Source organism: Aptenodytes forsteri, unplaced genomic scaffold (assembly GCF_000699145.1).
Source record: "Aptenodytes forsteri isolate BGI_AS27 unplaced genomic scaffold, ASM69914v1 Scaffold119, whole genome shotgun sequence".
Taxonomy (NCBI): Eukaryota; Metazoa; Chordata; class Aves; order Sphenisciformes; family Spheniscidae; genus Aptenodytes; species Aptenodytes forsteri.
In genome coordinates, this window is record NW_008796165.1 from 4,291,538 (window position 1) to 4,310,377 (window position 18,840).

At 40.8% G+C, this 18,840-nt stretch overlaps 1 protein-coding gene across 1 annotated transcript in view; it reads right to left on the bottom strand.

The window, feature by feature from the left end:
- Positions 1-18,840, bottom strand: part of EIF2B3 (eukaryotic translation initiation factor 2B subunit gamma) — a 103,685-nt gene that overhangs the window by 21,371 nt on the left and 63,474 nt on the right. The window contains exons 6-9 of the mRNA XM_009287299.1: positions 10,773-10,903; positions 9,933-10,126; positions 5,678-5,755; positions 4,816-4,964 (exon numbers count right to left, since the gene is read on the bottom strand). Coding sequence (XP_009285574.1) covers positions 4,816-4,964; positions 5,678-5,755; positions 9,933-10,126; positions 10,773-10,903 — 552 coding nt within the window. The remainder of the gene's footprint in view (positions 1-4,815; positions 4,965-5,677; positions 5,756-9,932; positions 10,127-10,772; positions 10,904-18,840) is intronic.

An 18,840-nucleotide genomic window follows, 5' to 3' on the forward strand; every position in this document is an offset into this window, starting at 1 on the left:
AAAACAATCATCCCCAATGAGCAGTTTTTCTGATAAAATTATAGGTGAGCTTCCTTGGTTACTCTGTGAAGATTTGGTACTTCCTACCTGTGGAGGTGAAATCTTGATGCAAACCTTGAGCCATTTGCATCTTGCTGTCACCCCCTTTGATAGTCACAGCAGCCTATTTATGATTTCCACAAAAACATCATTTGAAGCATGCTGCTTTCCTGTATTTCCTTGAAAAAAGAAAAGAAGCAAAACACTTAATTGCAGAGACTAAATCTGCCACAGAGCCCCTATGGGTACTGACTACCAGCCTATCAACAAGACCATTTCAAAGCATGGCTTACTGTGGACTCGATATTTATCTGCGCTTTTCATGCTTGCCTCCTCAACTAACCTCTAAGTAGTCCAAAGATCATTTTTTTTTTCCCCTACTATAGTCCCACCTCTTGAATCTTTCCCAGGGCAACGTTCATTTTCCATGACCAAGGAAGAAGGATATACTGCGCACGTGACAAAATGGCCAAGCTCCTTTCAGTAAGTGTATACACTGAGATAGTTTTACTAACAAACAAGAGATTTCAAAATCTTTATCTGCAGGGACGGAATAAAGGATTCAACATGCTTTTCCTGTTAATATTATTTGTAATGCTCAGAGCACTTCAGCACAAGGTCCTGTATGACCAGAGCCATTAGACAATTCCTACTGCCAGAAGCTAACAAACTAAGCAAAACTACAAAGCTGGTAAAAATAAAGCCAATGTTTGAACAAAACCCCAACAAACCAACCACCAACTGCCAAAACAAAAGCCAAAACAGGAACCTGAAGCTGAATACAACCATCCATATCTAGGTCTCATTTCAAGGAAGCTAAGTGTGCCTGAGTACACCAAATGAAACACAGTTATCATGCGCAGGTCAGCATAATTAGCTGCGAGATTGTCTGCAAGCCCCAACAGTAGTAATTTCTGTTCTGTGAAGATATCAGGGTGGAGTTAATGTATCAGACACATCACTTTTCATTTGCAAATGGCGCAATCTCCCTACATAACCAGCTTCAGTCAGTCTCCCAGTGTTACAGACTGCTCCTTTGCAAGTAAGCTATAATGAGGGGACTCCTGCACCAAAGACATAGAAATCCAGGGACTCTGTTGTACTGCACCACCTCTAATGCAAACAGAACAAACAGAAGGGGCAGCCCCAAGATACTATAGAGACTGAGGACACGTACAGCTACTGCAGGAGCATTCAGATATACGAAGTTTTCAAGTGACCTATAATTTCAGCTCGATTAGTAGATTTTCTCCAACTACGTAACTCAGTGCAGTCATTTGTCACTGAGCTCTGGGGAGCCGTCCAGAGGGAAACAAGAACTGTTTCCCCGCTGCAGCCTGTCACCTGGGCGGTCAGCATCTCTCAGCACTTGCGCTGTTGTATAAATTACATCCCTCCCAGCTTGGTCAAGTATGTCTATCATTCAGCACGTATGTAATCTTTACTATTTTATTGTCTCATTGATGGAAGAATTAGCTGCACAGTGGGAAACACATTAAGAAAGGACTACCAATTATTTTGCCCGTGTTACTAACTTCTTTAATCCCCTGTAATCTCTTCTAAGGGGGGATTCATATCTACTCAAATCACTTCACAGGAGACATATATAATGTAACAGAAGCCCTACACACCAGGGAAAACAAAAAACCCTGCTACTGGTCCTCCAGAGCATCAAACACACCAGCCATCGCCGGAGAACGGATCATAATTTGCAAAGAGTATGCAATGGCACTGTCCAAGCTAACCCCAGTTCCTTGATCCATTCAGTTGGGAAGGTCATCATCATCTAGGTCATAACCTCTGTTTCTCCAATAATGAGCCAACCACAGCCTAACAATAGGAACCTAGTTTTGTTCTAGGCACCTTGTGGTGTTCCCATCTGCCCAGAAGAATCTATTTATCCATTTCAGAAGCTGGTATCAAATATGGTGAGGCTATTCAAAACCTTTTTCTGGTTTGGAGATGTAATTTGTGGATCTCGAAGCCACAGGAACTATGGCACAGGATCCTCAAATCACATTACAGGAAAACCATCAAGAGATAAAAGTTTTTAATCTGTTTTTTTTTGTTGTTGTTTTTGTTGGGTTTTTTTCCCTATATTGACATAGGGAACTGAAGCTGCTGATCACTTTTGCAGCTGAGATGGGGGCAGGGGGGGGGGGGGGGAGGGGAATAAGATTCAATCCAGAGAAGCTAGAGGTGATGTAAGTGGTAAGGGAATTACCAAGGCAGTGCCACGTATAATCATAGCTCTTGATAAATGAACTTAGAATGCGGAACAGTTTTTGCATTTGATTGTTCCCAGCTTCCTGACTTTCACAAATGATTTACCTGATCTTTCTTTCTTCTCTGGGTTATCTAAACAACTTTGTCTTTTCCATAATATGTGCCCTAGTGCAGTCTTCTCAGCCTACTACTTCAAGCTGGTATTATTGCAATTAACACTGCTGGGACTAGCCTTCAGTTACCACTCACATTTGACTAGGACATCAATATAGTAGTCCATTAGTTTGGTGGAGCTGCTCCTGTCAGCATTAAAATGTATATTCTCTAAATGGCACAGTTTTTATCCACTTCTCAGTGCAATTCCAGAAGTTTCTAACATACAATACCTTAGACGGTGTTAAAATCGGCTTACTTGTCGGACATTTGCTATGCAACAAAAAATTAATTAGATCTGTTAAGGCACTTTATTATGCTCATTTTGACCCGTATCAGCAAACATATACTGACTTTCCAATTAGAGTCCAAGACGTTTTCTCAAGTCGGTGATTAGATAAAGCCTGAGTTTTTTAGAGACACTTGGGAGAAGAGACGTTTGTAAAGAGAAGTTGCCCACTGTGGGCAGTTTAAAGTAAAACCACATATAATTTATCCACCTGTTGCAAATGGATCCATCAACACATGTAAGAATCATTAGCATTTTAACAAAAATCTATCAGATTTAATCAAAGTCATGAAAGAGGGCCAAAATATATAGAAATTCTTCACTAAGTTACAAGCAAGACTTCTTTCAACAAAACTCAGCAGCTAGAATATTTCTGTATCTCGCTACCTGTGTATGCATGACTTCATACCCCTCTCTAATCTTAAGACTTACCAAGATGCAATAAGACATACTTTATCAGCTCAGTATCTGCGCAGATCTACACAATATGAATTACAATATGCTTTGAAATAAAGCTTCACAGTCTATAATCTTAATTCTGGCTGGAGAGGAATAATTACAAATTTGACTCCAGTGCATCAGTGTGCAGTAACCACAGAGCGGCTAAGGGGGTAAAGCCCTGGGACTATGAGGTTTTTCACTCAATGGTGGCTACATTGTTTTCATTGAGAGTGACCAGGGATGACACTGTTTTCCAGAAATTCACAAAAATGTTACCCCAAAAGTTAGTTTTTCCCTCTTAAAAAATAATATATCACCATCTTTATGATGCTTATGGAATTCTGTGGAATGCTTAAGATAACGACTCTGAGCTTGATTTAGGATTTAGAAGAGAATATTACTATATACCAGTGCAGACAAACGCAAGCTGATTTGGGACTCTTCATAAAAATAGCACTATTTATACACTTAGCTCTCGTGATTTAATGGTAGAGCTGCTCACCTCATATGCAAAACCATACCATTATGACTGTGGCATCAATTCATTAATCAAAATGACAGAGGGTCTCATGATCAAACAAGAGGTTCTGGTACTTCTTATGACAGCAGTGCTTGTGATACCACCATACTGGATCCATTTGTGATTGAACTGGAAACCAGCTATTTTCTATACTCAATGGAATTCTGATTTATGATGTGCTTGAAATTACTGTGGATTTCTCTTAAAGACAAACACTTGGCAGTAAGGTACCATACTTACCTGTAATTTAGTTATGTAACAGTAGTATCCTCCATAGACCCCACATCCTTTGGGGTTTTTTGTTTTTCAGTTATGCAACTTTCAGAGCCAACTTGGCATTTTTTAAGAGTTTGGCCTTTTTCCTGAGGCCCTAAGCAAACCTCAAGCCATGAAGAGCAGGGAATTTATACAGGCCTGCACAGACTCAATCAGCAGTTTCCTTTCCACTGACAGTCACAGGAAGCCAGCATGTATGGAAAGATGGGGGCATGCAGACATCAACAATTACAGATAGGCCACTTTTCCCACATTTGGAAATGAACAGCTCAAGGCTACCTATTTAGTTAGTGTCTCTAATGCATGGGAAACCTCTACTAGCTGGCAGGTTTTCTCTTTGAAAAGTTTATTCATTTATTCTATTACTCAGCATATGCAATGGTAAAGTAAAGCTGCAAGATGACAAAAAAGGGCCAAAGAAAATGACATTTTAGGTGAAGCTGTAATGTTCAAAGGTGATAAGAACATGTCTAGTTGGTAAGTGTACCACTTCAAAATATGTTTCCTGCCTCAAACGTTTTAGGTATACTTATAGACCCAGCCACTAAAATAAAGCCTGGAAGGATGACACACAAGCTCATACAGACTCATACATCCACTTAACTTACTTACACATTCTGAAGATGATATAATCTCCTCTAAAAAGAAGAAATTTATGTTCCAAGACTGAGCCCTCTCATTAATTCATTTCACTTGTGCATTTGTAGCCTGTTTATAGAGACTTACTTCTGACTCGGTCTTTAGAAACATACCCCCTGGGATCAACTGTCCTGGCTGAGGATTGCTTACAGGATGAAAATTACGGACTCAGAATCTATCTAGAAAAAGAAACTGCAGATTTAGGGGACCAAGATACAAGGAGGTGACATACCCTTCCTCAATTGTAACAGAATTCATGATGATGCAGTTTGTTATCTTAACTTTGTCTTTTATGGTACACATGCTGCCGATGATGGAGTGTTTAATGGATGTCTTCTCCCCCACTTGTGTGGACGACCCAATGATGCTGTCCGATCCAATCTAGGGAAGAAAAGAACGGAAATTGGCAAAAGTACCTGGAGCTCTCCGACATGTTCTCAATACACTTCTTCCAAACAGCACGTCTCAAGCACTCATCAACAAAATGTACCCTGCTCTACCCTTAGGGATCCTTGGCAGAGGAAAGACCTAGAAATTTGGGGGCCATCCCATGGGCAGACAGTTGGACAGTCTTCCCAAGGTCCATTAGCTTGGTAAAACTCCATTAGCTGGTCCAGCTCTGTAGGCCTCATGCAGTAAGGTAAGCACGGTAAGAATAGTCCTGCTGGTACTCACTGGTTTCACTAAGGTTTGCCCAGTGAGACCTGTGAAAAGGAGACTTAAAGCTGGTATTCAACCAAAATGCTTTAGCAAGATGCAGAGCTAAAATACTAACCCCTTCTGAGTTTGGTGTCCTTTGGGAGGCAAACTGCTCAACTACCATGAACTGCCATTAGGGAACAAGAGACTGCAGCGTCTGACTTTGGAGTAAGACAGAATTTTTACCAAACATTTTTAAAGACAGAGACTGAAAGGCAGGAACCCATGGGCAAGCCTACGAAGAGACTCTGGGCTGTATTACCTACATTGTAATTCCACACTTCAGAACTCAGCTTCACTTCCAACAGCGGGACTGAGTTTTAGGAAGCAGTTCTTGAAGCAAAGGGCATGCAGACTGTATTGAAAGAGCAGAGACGGGGAAAGGGAACACTTACCATGCCTCTGTCAGTGATCTGTGCAGACCCATGAACCAGTGGCTCTTCCAGACCCAGGTTAAGCAATAGCTTGGGAACCTGGATGGAAAAACCCACATCACAAGTTAACATGACAGTGCTGTACCCTCATGTTACATAAACAGCTCAAAGATGGCTTTGGTTTCCATTGCACTAGTGCATCTACCATAAACAGTTTAACTTAAAGGAAAACGTAGGTTCCTGCATTTTAAATCTGCAACCAGATTATGTGTGATTTATCATCTTCCCCTTTTGTAAAGGAGACAGGTGTACTGCCACTGCAGTGCACTGCATGTCTCCTCTCAACTCAGCTTCCCACCTGTGGAGAAGCAGTGGATCAGCAGCAGCAAGCAGACTGGCTCCAGCTGAACACAGTGACATCCTGTACATTACTACAATGTCCGGCATCTGCCATTTCAACTGCAGCCCAATGTGTTTTACACCATTCAGTAATGCAAGAGAGGGAAGCAAGTAATATCAAATATAAACCAGTAAACTGGCATAAGAAGCTGACTATGTCCAGCCCACTCAATAAGGTAGCATGCTGAGGTACAGGCAACAAAAAAGTATTTCAGATGTTTAAGGAGAAAGAAACTAAAGTTGATCAAGTAGCTATTCCAGATGGTAGAAAGTTGCAGAAGAAAAGGATCTTGACAGAGAGAAGGCAGGTGTTAGATAAGGAGACAAAGCAGCGATGCTAATAGAGACACAGCCCATAAGGTAGCCAAGAACAAATCCATGGAGAGCAATTCTGAACTGGCTCCTGAAAAGAAAGAGGAACCAGCATTGTAGGAGGATGGGATATCACTCCATCATTCCTCCTTTTCTGGGTGAAAGAGCAGCCTGAGGCATTCTGCATCTCCTGGTGTCAGGCTGGGGCCAAGGTCACACACCACAGAAGAGGCAATGACAGCACGGATGGGGATTTCAAGGGAGATGGGAGTCTCACAGCAATGCACAGACACAGTGCTGTAGAGAGTTACTTGCAGCGGTGATGCAATGTATGATGCATCTTGGTAGGACAGAGATGGCAGTCAAAGAAACACAGGAGATACAGAAGGCGGCAAAGTGATGCACGAGTGCTAAGAGGTCTGTGTCATGGCAAATCGTATGCCTGAGTGCGAGGCAGCAGGGCTGGTGTGGAGCTCAACACATGCTGTTGGCCAGCCAGGATGTATGGACTGACTGTCCATCTGGGAGGTCAACTGGTGTCTCAACACAGTGATGGTGTAACTGGGCTTGCCTGAGGGGAGGAAGTGGCACTCATTAAGTCTCTCTTTTCTCTATCCAGGCACCTATTTTTACAAAACTCTTAGGAAATTTTATCTTTGAGATCTCTTGCTCTGTTAAATTTGACTGAGAGTTGCCAGCAATTTCCAAAGCTGCTATAAAGGAGCTGCCATACAGTATGGTTGTGTAAAACAACTTCCTTAGAAAGCTGGGATCACAAGAGCTGATGGCTAGGGAGTGAACCTCAAGAAGCAGATCCCACAGATCTGAAGAAGTTGGGATCAGATCAGAAAAAAGTATCTCAAGATCTCAAGTGAGATGATACTTGCAGGAAATTGTTTGGATATTCATAATATGACCAGCCTGTTTCCCTTCCAGCACGCAAGGATGGATAAATAGTGCTGTTTTTCATATGATAAGGATTTTCACAGCTGATGCTTCATTCAGGTGAGTGAGATGAGCTCAGATGAGCTCACACCTCTGAGCTATCACTTCAGGCTGCCTGTTGTCCCCAGTAGACATTTCCACATCTGTAGCTCTTTACATCTTGGAGATGGTCCTTCCCACTAGGCCTGTGTTTTGTTTTATTTTTTAAAAAACAAGGGTAGGTTAGATCCTTCAGTCCAAGGTGCAGACACTACAGAAAACCACCAGCTTACCAGAACACCACAAACTAGGCCAATCCACCTGGATGATGCTGGCTTGGTGAAGGGATGTTGTCCTCACCTGACACACAGCTGGGCAGCCACAACAGATCCAAGAGAGGAACACACACCAAAGCATACCTACAACGTAGGTTGGAAAGATTCCTACTATCCAGTGTTGCTCTGTGGGAAGGGAAAGAAACAAGGAAAGGCTCTTGCCCTCCTCAGTGGAAAGGTGGTGTGGTGAAATAAATAAAGGATTTTACTGGCAAGAGCAAAGCCCTTATTAGAATCAGTCAATGGTAGTGCAGCATGAGGGGTGACCCAAGAAAGCTACCAGCTCAAGCATTTCGCTCTGAAAAGGAAGGTTAGATAGGGGGCAGGAGTCAGAGGGAGTGCCTGGGTCAAGGGAAGGTTTAAGATGTGTTTGGATTTAATTCATCTTACAAAGAAACTATTTCCTGCTATTGAAGATAACTCCCCCCTGAACCCACCTGCCCACACACAGGCTGCAGGCATTCAGAAACCCAGCTGGAAGTGAAATGATGTGAGTAAAGTGTTTCCTCACCAGAAGGGCAATGGGTTAGGATACCATTCCTTACCATGGCTACTGGACTGGACTGCTACTGCTCCGTGAGTCTGTCCTCTTGGACAGCAAAGTTACAGGCCCCAGCTTTGCAGCCAGGGAATCAGAATCTGGTCTGTGAAGACCAAGATAAGAGCAAACAAGACACCAAAAGCCTTCCTTAGAGACCAACAAAACAGGTAAAAAAAAAGCTGATAAAATTAAATGTGTATCTTTTATGAGGATTAGCAAGAGAAACAAAATGCAGTGGCACTGAAAAAAGGAACTCCTTTCTCACAACCCCTCATTAAGTTCAATTTTATGTTTTACCTCCACATAGTTTCCTCAGAAATTTTACCATTCTGGAAAAGTTAAAAATTCAAAGAAAATCCTTTCCAACGTTGAAGGCCCCAATGTGATTTCAAAACACTAATTCTATGTACCACCCAGGAGCAAACACATTTCCTGAATTGACCAAAATGTAGAATATTTAGGTTAAAAAAAAAAAGAAAAAAAAAACAACACAAAAAAACCCACATGGAGTCTGACTGGCTCAACTCAATAACTTTTTACTGAAGTGGCTGCTGCCAAATGTACACGCACACTTCCCCTAGCAAGCGGTGTTCTCCCTTAACCCTTTGGGCACACTTGTTCCTGATATTCTTGGGGAAAGTTTTCCCTTTCTGACAGCAGTGCTGCCTCCCTCCTCTCTTCCTCATGTCCCTAACCACAAAACAAATGACTTTATTTCTGTGCTCCTCTACAGGCACCAAGGAGAGACAGCTCCAGTGTGTGAACTCACTCTAATGAGTGTGAACTCATTAGAATTGCCATGCTGCAATTCTAATTTGCATAAATTCATCCATTCATTTTATTAAAAAGGAGTCAGCTCAATCTGAGAGCAAAGGCAAGGCAGTGACCACTTCCAGGATACCCAATACAACTTTATCGCTCTCCCAGCCCCACTTCCAGAAATCTTGAGTCTTCCCCTACTGCACTCCCTATTGGTCTTCAAAACTAGAGGAAACTATCCACTCCTGATAGGAACGAAGTTCATCACTAGCAGAGTGAAGTGAGAACTTGTACATTGCATCAGCCAGTGCGTAAAAAAAAACACCAAAAAAACCCCCAAACATATTAAAAGCTTTTAATCATTGGCTCATTAGCTAGTACAGGATTTCTCTAATCCTCCCCTGTGATAATTTATTTTATGAATTGTCAGTAGTGTGAAAGTGAAAGCTACAACAGATCAACATTTCACCTCTGTGTTTACCTGGAGTGCCACTGTAGTGAAACCTGTTCATAAAATAATTCTTTCACAATGGAAAGCATTAGGCAATTTGAATGTATGGGTAGTTTAAGTCTTCCTGCAAATCTTTAATAACCTTTGTCATTATCACTTAGATAAACATCTCTTAGGAAGAGGCCAGTCAGAACTGATCTTGCTTTTAGGACATGGAGGACATCGATTAGATGATCTATCAAAGCTACTTCCAGCCTCATTTTCCACACTTCTTGGCTCTTTGGCTGCAGGTCTTGCCACCCCCAAAAAACAGAAGCGTGTGTGGGGTGGGGGTTTTCTTAGCTAAATCAAAGCTATGGAGCAAATTAGTGACAGAACTGTTTCCTGGCCTCATGTCCCTATCCAGCAACCAGTAGGGTGATGGGCCTAGATAACATGGCACTGGTTCAATTCCCACACACTGCTCAGCTGTATCGCTGGCAGCCACCCCTGGAGGCTAAAATGTCCCATAAACTACTGCTGTATTCCCACGTGGCAGTTCTGTATTTTTCTCACCTGTCGGTTAGCTTCAATATACAACCCAAGAGTATTCACTCGGTAGCACAGTCCCTCTTTCATTATATGGACGTAGCAGCGCACTTTTCCTTCATAGAGAGTTTCATTCATATCTCCTCTATGATCATTCCAACAAGAGTTATCTGGAGCAGGTTTCAGCAAGCTATTATCTTCCTTTATGAAGCTATAAATGTCTGGAGAACACACACATGCGTGGAGTTAGACAGGATTTAATGAAATACTTTCTGAAGAGGAATACTATTAAAATACTGTTGGTGAAGGGAAACCTTTGCCTCACATCATCTGAATGGCTAGATACTTAGCAATCATTAACAGATTTTATCACATGTAGTGAGTAAGTGCTTATTTTTATCCTGCAGGTGGGAACCAAGGGATCAGGACAGATACAATGTTTTGCCCAAGGTCACACAAGGAGACAACAGAAATGCTAAAAATAAATTCCAAGATCTGAGATCTTGTCCAGTTCCCAGTGCAGGGAGGTTAAGGCTTAGTCTGTTGCCCTACGCAATTTTAGGAACTCTCTCCTAAAATTACATTTTCAAAAGTGCATTTACCTATACTGTATTCCAGAAGAAAAAATATAGAGCACCTAGCCGATTTGCTCTTGATTTACACCAAAATAAGGGAGGACAAAAATATTTATATAATGCACAATAGTGTTTGAAAAAGAAATCTACTATAATCTTTGGTATCATCAAGTATAAGAAGAAAAAAAATCCCTGAACTAGTGTTTCAGGCTAATTCTGTACTCTACCCAATAATTCAGCCGTAGCATATGGGCTTTAAAACCTTCATCAAATCTTTGATACTTGTACTGACCTAGGGATGCTTGTTCTTTTTTCTTTTGGTCCTCTTCTTTATTGTCTAGTCCTTGCTGCAATGACGGAGGAGAAGAGAACTGTTTCCTAACCAGATGTGGAATCAGTTCACTCCGGAGAGATGTGATTGTCCTGGGGAAGGAGAAGCACATGTGAAGTCCATGAATGCTAAAACTTACATGTCTTCATTTTCTTTGCATAACATTATGAGACATTTTGAACATTTTTCATGAGAACTAATCAAAATGCCAGGTACTCCAAGATATCTGGCACTAGTCACATGCTTCCTTAATGCACTACAATATAAGGAAGATTCAAAATAAGGAAAAAGCTTCATCTTCAGAACTAACTCCCCTGTATTTTAACAGAGATGCCTATAATTTAATATGGCATCACCCTGCAGTTAGTGCTTCTGTGCAGATGGAATGCAGAACAGTACCAACATCCTAATGACAACAACTGAAATCCACTTTACGTGGCTTAAAAAATGGCATCAATTGACAGGAAAAGAGAGAATAAAGTGCCTATAGACGAAAAACCAAAGAAGCTCCTTTTCTTTGTGACAAAAAAAATGGAAAAGCTCAAGGATATCTGAAATATCTGATCCTTAAATGAAACTATTTATGACACAGACATTAATGCTGTCCTCCTGCTCACATGAAACATCAAGAACATTTTAAAGACTCAGTTCTTTAACCAAGAAAATCAATACATTTTAACAAGTTTAGGTCCCAAGAGTTTCACGCTCTTTAGATGCCCCAATCCAAAATACATCAGTCAACAGAAAGTTTCCAAAGGCTTCAGCTGGCGATACACCCATCTTCCCCATGTACAGATTTCAACTTTTATTACATTCATTTGACACCCCAATAGTAGGAGGCAGAGAAATTACATGAGGGGTTTGTGATAAAGCAGGGACTTGACCGCAAGTCACCTATGCCTTAAACAAGGGCCCCGATCACTAGGTTATCTTTCCTCTTGCACTGATTTATACATTACAATGAATCAAGAAAAAACCCTACCCAACAGACAAATATAAATGTTGAAAGTCTACTGTACAATGGGATTATAACTCTGGTAATTTAATTTTGACTATTAGAAGATAATTTTATTTTTCAATAAAGTATTTGGAAAAAAACCCCAAATCAATAGTTTTTAAAGTTGGAGTGCATGAGATGCAGTCTTAAAAAAGCTTTATTGTTGTTGTTTCATTATTTTAACAATGTGCATTTAGTTACTGAATTGTGGATTATTTAAAATAGTGCTTGGGAAAATCATGCAGAAAATGAACTCAAACTTGGCATGTATAAGAGGAAGTGCTAAACTTCAGAGAAAGGATTGGGAGAATTAACACAGCGAGCTTGGCTAGAGGAACTCAACAAATGATAACCTGCAAAGAAAGAGGCATTATTTAGAATGGAAGACAGCAAAACTAGGAACTAACTATAGGTTAAATTAAAAAAGGAAAGTACTAGAATGAGTCTCCTGAAAGTGATTTTGGTTGGCAAAATCTCTACCAAAGGGGGATCTTAAACAGTTCAAACTTTAAGAAACATACAGCTCATAACTGGCCCAGGCTCCTGTTCAGGTCAATGATAGTGAAACAGACAAAGGACCAAGACAGTCTTTTCTGTCTCTAACTTCGATGGGAAGATTCAGATGTGATCACCAGTTCAGCCCTATGAACAAATACAGTGTTTTCCTTTTTCTTGACAAACTTTTCCTTCAGTTCTCAACTGTAGGTTGTGCACATCCTCCGTCCTGCAGTGGGATGATCCAACCCATCCCAGATCTGAAATTCTGCTTTTATTTTTTATTACAGACAAGGAAAAGCTCTAGTCTTCAGTCTCTCCTCCTTGAAAATAAGACTATAATCACCTTCAGATAGCTGTATTTCAGGAACTAATGAAGCAAAACACTTCATTCTTTAATCACCAAATCTCTCCCTGCTAACCACTTACAGGCGCGCTCTGCCACGGCCGTCCTAGCCCCGCGCTCCGACACACGTGTGGCTGTGCAGATGGGCAGTTTACTAGCTTACAATGTTTGCCTGCAGCTGTGCCATTCAGCAATGATTTCCTGCTTGGGTTTTATACTCCATCCAAACCCGACAATCCTGCGTTTCCCTCAGAGGCTGGCCATGGCATTTATAAGATATATTACCTATAAAATAGCCAAGTATTTGGCAGTCTTAAATAGTCTGATGCAGAGGACAACACAACATGGTAGGAAATGAAAGCAGTGGAAAGGGGGAAAGACAAAGTTTTGCCTGGTTTTCAATGGTTTACTCTTTCTTGGCCAAACTCCTGAAGCTTTCCTGCAGTTCTCTGAAGGGCTAGCCACATTCCTTTGGCAAAGGTGGAGTAAATCTCCGGGTCATCCATAAGATGTGGCTCAGAAACACACCCTTCTTACTGGAAAAGGAAAAGCAGGAAGGTTTGCCTTCGCTTGCTGTTTAAGCAGAATTTATATGCGACATTAAAGGAATTTGCCTTTGGAAAGTATTAAAAAATATGCAGTAAGGCACTCAGTGACAAAAATTTGGGAATTTTTTGTGACAGATCTGGCAAATGTGGATATACGATGTGATAGCGTGAGAATATTATCTGACTGTCAACAGTGGGGGAAACCAAACATCTGGCTGGGACTAGGAAAGGAATTTAAACCAAAGGAGGCATAGGACTGAAGACCCTTCATCAAGAGGGAAAAAAATTAGCAGGAGTTTGGAAGAACCAACCAGCCTGTAACCTAGATTAAGGAGAAAACAAACCAAAAAGATTGCTGGTCTAGTGTGTTAAAAATTCTTACAATCAAATCCTGAACTACACGTGCCTATATTAAGAAGAAATAAGTGTAAGACTGTATATGCTGAAGAAAGCAGTCTTTTTTTATTATCTTCAGGTTTTGAAACTTGGCATCACCCTCGTTTCTAAGCTTGTTATTTTCTTTAGCACCAAGAAGTAAAAATGAAATACCCACTGAGATCAACACAAGGAAAAATCTACTATGACCAGGAGAAAGAAAGTGGGAAGGTGGGCAGAAGGAGAGGAGGGGACACAAAATTTTGGCAGAAATCCAGTTCTAAGCCAAATTGGAGTAACCATGTTCTGACACCTCACAGGAAAATCCAGACGGTAGAGAGGATAAAAACGAACGTGCTTTTGAGAAGCATTTGCCAAAATAAACATGCTTTCATAAATTCCAGCTCAAGTGATGAGCCTTTTTCGTGATCTTTCATTCCCCAAAATTTGATTTTTGAAGTGATATCTGTCTGTTTTCACCTCGACAGAAAGTAGCAGGTTTTCAATTAAACAGCCAAAGATTAAGAGTGCGGTTAAATTGCTGCCTGTAAAGGAAGGGGGGACTAATCCCTGCAGCACCTTATGTGGCTTCAGTCCCGTGAGAACAACGGGAGATGGCAGCAATTGTGAAAGGGGTCGGTTCTGATCACATTTTAAGCATATAAAAATTAGAATTATATCTGGGACGGAATCCTCCATTCACACAGCAGGTCTCAACAAAGGGGGATATTGGCAAGAGACAGCGCATACGTCAGGGAAATGAAGACAACAGGGCAGTTGAAATTCATGGTGCATGTGCAAGAAACAGCTGGGAATTCAAGAGAAGATAAAATTTTTAAAAAACAAAGGAACCCCCTGCAAAAGTCTATATTAAATGTATCTACTAACTCAGAGCACACATCAGTCATTTGCAGTCAGCTCTGCAGACTGTAGATTCAGACCTAGCCATTATAAACCTAGGATATTCAAGGTTAATTTTATTTAAAACCTAAAACATTAAGGTACAAAAATGGATACTTGGTCAAACAACTGTAACTTTACCAAGTACTATCACCATCAGAGAGAAATCAGTACCATGCCTTTAGAATCCCTTTATCTTCGGACCCTGTGCACTACGATGTCTTCCCAGTGTTCCTGGGATTTTTGCATGATGGCAAGAGCACAGATAAGGTTTGTGCTAAATTAAAAATTTTTACTTGTGAAGAACATTAAAGTTTCATATTTAAACACAGCTATGCAGAAGTTTTCAGTCAGTTTTAACCACAAATGAAATTAGAACAGTCTGTGATATGGCAGAATTAAGTTTGTATCTATCTATGTATATTATATTATATTGTATTATATTATATTACATTACATACATTACAGCCCACAGAGGGCCAACTTTTACTTGTTGCTGAAATGTAACTGCCTCTGGGATGAAGGGAAGCTTATTGAAACTTAAGTAAGAAACGAAAAACAATGGAGCCAACTGAAACACAAGAAGAGTTTTGGGGAAAAAAAACAAATGTTGATCATCTAAACGTAAAAAAAAAAAATCATAATTACGCTTCAATGGGCTGTGATTTCTGCTCTTAGACATACATGTGGCTGGAGACCGTGTCTTTCATATGACACAGAAAATAATGGTTCTGACCAATGCTGGTAAAGAAAAAATGTCATCAAATATTATATAATAATAATAGAGTCTATTTAAGTCTAAGTTTAGGTGACCTTTCAAAACTCCAGGTACCAGGAGGTGCTGTTTGGCTTGACCCACAGCAGGAATGGGAGCATCCACAGCTTTTATTTCCTGCAGCTAGTTCTCACTAGCTTCAGACACCCTGAACACAACTGTCAGTTCCATTTACTGGCTGTCATTCATTTTCATTTTCCATGTTTAATGTTAAACACCATAAAACGGTATTAATGAGTATTAGCATTCTAATATCCTCCCTGTTTTATTAATATGTGATGAAGCATGAAATCTACCATTGCTGTCAGCACCCACCTGTGAAATCTGCTGTTACTTTCCATGGGCTAGTTGCAGGGGACCTCCCTTGCTATCATTATTAGCACAATCAGCCACATCTACAGGTGCAGATAGTATTCGTGATTCCCCACTACAAACAAGCAGATTATTAGCCCTTTTATACCTACTTTTGCCTTTTTTTTTTTTAAACAGGCTAATGTTAGCTCTTGTATGACTATGCAAGCATACAGTGGGCTGGGTTCTGATCTTCGCTCCATGGCCTTCAACAGAGATTCTTCAGATCACATCAAAAGGAGAACATGAGGCTGTATTTCAGACTGGTGCTCATAATTAACATTAGAAATGTATACATAAATACAACCAAACAAATCCTAAGGCACTTATAGTTTTGGCCAAAAAGAAGTTGCATGTTTATGCAGAACAATAAAGATGTAAGAAAAAGGGAGGGAGAAAGAAAAAAAAAAAAAAAAAAAGAGGGTGTGTTGGAAGAAAGAGAAAAGTTAATTCTGAACCCTGTAGGTACATAGTTCATGGTTCTCATCGCTTAAAGGATAAAGCCAAATAACATTTAAAAATTCCATGTAAGCTGGGAGCTCTCTTGTTGAATCTCAACGTTATTTTCTCCTGATCCTTTGATGGAGATTAAAAATTTCCATGTGAATACAAAGAAAGAAACAACAGTTACTCTGAGATTTTTTCCCCGAGCGTTTAATGCTCTAAACTAGAGCAGCCAGCCACCATTCCCATCTCCTCCCCCCTCCTTAAAGAAAAAAAAAGTCAACTCACTTTGAAGAAAAGACAAAACAGGGTCAGGGCAAGGGGGATTAGGGAAATGATATTTATATCATGGACCAAATTAAAATGTCAATGCAAGAGGCAGGCAAACAGCCCTTGCCACATATATACACCAGGCATGTTTCCTCAAGGAAACAGGAAAGAGATTTGAAAAGAGTTAATGCAGTCCTGAGTTAATACCACCTGCCTCAGACTCACCACCACTTAAAAGACAGTGTTTGGGTCCATTTCCCACAATGCGGTTTTAACAAGCACAATGGAAAAAGCAATTACAGGCCTTTTCCCCTTCTTCTCACTGATTCACTGCTAAAAATGCTGGAATTTCTGAGACATGCTAAGAATGTGGAGAAAGCAGACAAGGACTATGTACAAAAGGAAAAAATATCAAATGATAAATTTATAGGGTGTGCCACATCCCTGCAGAAGGCTAATTCTGCCCTCGTATCTTGCAATAATCTTTTTGCCTTTGTTTGGTGTACCCAAGACCAATTACAATAACAGAAAACTCCAAAGTAACCAGGCAAGCCAATAAACTACCAGGCAATTACTTGTGCCTAATTCAATAACCTGCAACACCAATCATAGCATCAAACAGATGTTATTTCTTGCTATGTTCTATTTGTCCTGTTCTACTCTCAAAATTTCTATCACAAAAAGAGTAAATATATTTCTCATCCCCCCAATTTCATATTAATTACTTATTTGTCAGTGTGTCTTATTATTTTTGGAGCTAAAAGCCTATGGAGAAGGCAAGGAAACTTTGAGAAATGTTCTACTAAAATGTAATTCCACATGACCGCATTTGTGCTTCATTTGTGTTTCCATACTATTTTCTAACCAAAACCTTCAAGTCAGACAGCAACCTACTCCCAACACTCATAACAGCGTGCGTGACAATATTTCAAAAGCCGCTGCAGAGCAAGCTGGTACAACTGCAAAGCTTTGCTTTGCAGGCTCAAGTTTATGAATGACTTCCCAAACCTGCAGAATCACCACCGAAATCCCTCCATTCTGGATGATGGAGGGAAAGCAGAAGACGACACGCAAGTGACAGTCATAGGCACCATAATGCAGAGCGGATCCACATCAAAGTATGGAAGGGATGGTATGGATGCAAACCACATAAAAAGCTCAAGTTCCACCAAGTCTGGATGCACTTAAAGGAGCAGGGATCTAACTGCCACTTCTGCCAAAAAACCCTTTGGGAAACAAGGCAGCTTTCTGAAAAATTGACCACAGAAATTAAAACTCCTCAATTACATACTAAATGCTTTGAAAGTGTGCACGCACTCAGCTCGGGTCATCTAAGTAACCTTAACTCTGCCCACTCGCCAAAGACAGGAACGCCCCACAGCTCCCAACTAATACAGCTTTTGTACGGGAATGCCAGCAAGTTTAGACATTTTTAGAACTTCTCTCTGACCAAAAGTCTCTGAGGCCATCGGAGGCCACCCAGGGTGTTTGGCAGGTTGTACATGCTGCTGAGGAATGGATCTCATTCATTCCCAGACAGCATCCCATTCTTCTAAAACAAGCGCACCTGCACCAAATGTGATTCCTTGCCAGAACTCATCTTTCCCCATTCTCTCCCACCTCCGCCTTTGCAGCCATCTGTGTCTGAGTTACTAACTCTTTTCTAAATGCCTTTGAAATTAGGCTCCTTTTCTGAAAAGTGCCTCGAACAGAGGCATTCTGAAAATATGCCTAAACACACACGTGCATATGATGCATTTGATAAAGTTGACGTGTATCCATAAAACTGATGAACTATGTAAACTTTAGGTGCACAAGTATATGTTTAGACAGATAGATTTAAATGCTTCAGACTTGTCCGTATAAAGCATGTGTCAAAAAATGTAGACATGGCTGTAGCTTCACGTGGGTAAGCTCTTTCACCCTGCTCCACTGAGGCTGCATTGAAGGGCACCGTAGATGTCCACATCACTTTGCTCTGTTTCTCCATGCAGATACCGTGCTTGGTGGTCTGCAATCAAATAGACCCACTCTCAGTTTGACTTAACAACATGCCTATTCTTTCAGCAGTCTGGGAGATAAACTGGAAGCTCTGGTGTGTAACTCAGTCCTGCTTCCACCTGTACAAGTCCCATTTCTACATCCTTCTCCCCAGCAATCATTCTACCTTATTTAATTCCTATCCTCACTATTGATTACTAATCCTTGCTCCACCCCTCCCTGTAGGACAACTCTTCTGTTCTCTCTACTGTGGCATTTTCAACATGTTCTACTGTCCTGTGATAAGACTAAATTTCTTTTTTTGTGACTTTACCCTTTCTTGAAGAACTTTAAGATGGAGTACTGTGTCCAGCTCTGGAACCCTTGGCATAAGAAAGACACAGACCTATTAGAGCGCGTCCAGAGGAGGGCCACAAAAATGATCAGGGGGATGGAACACCTCTCCTATGAAGAAAGGCTGAGACAGTTGGGGTTGTTCAGCCTAGAGAAGAGAAGGCTTCGGGGAGATCTTATTGCAGCCTATCAGT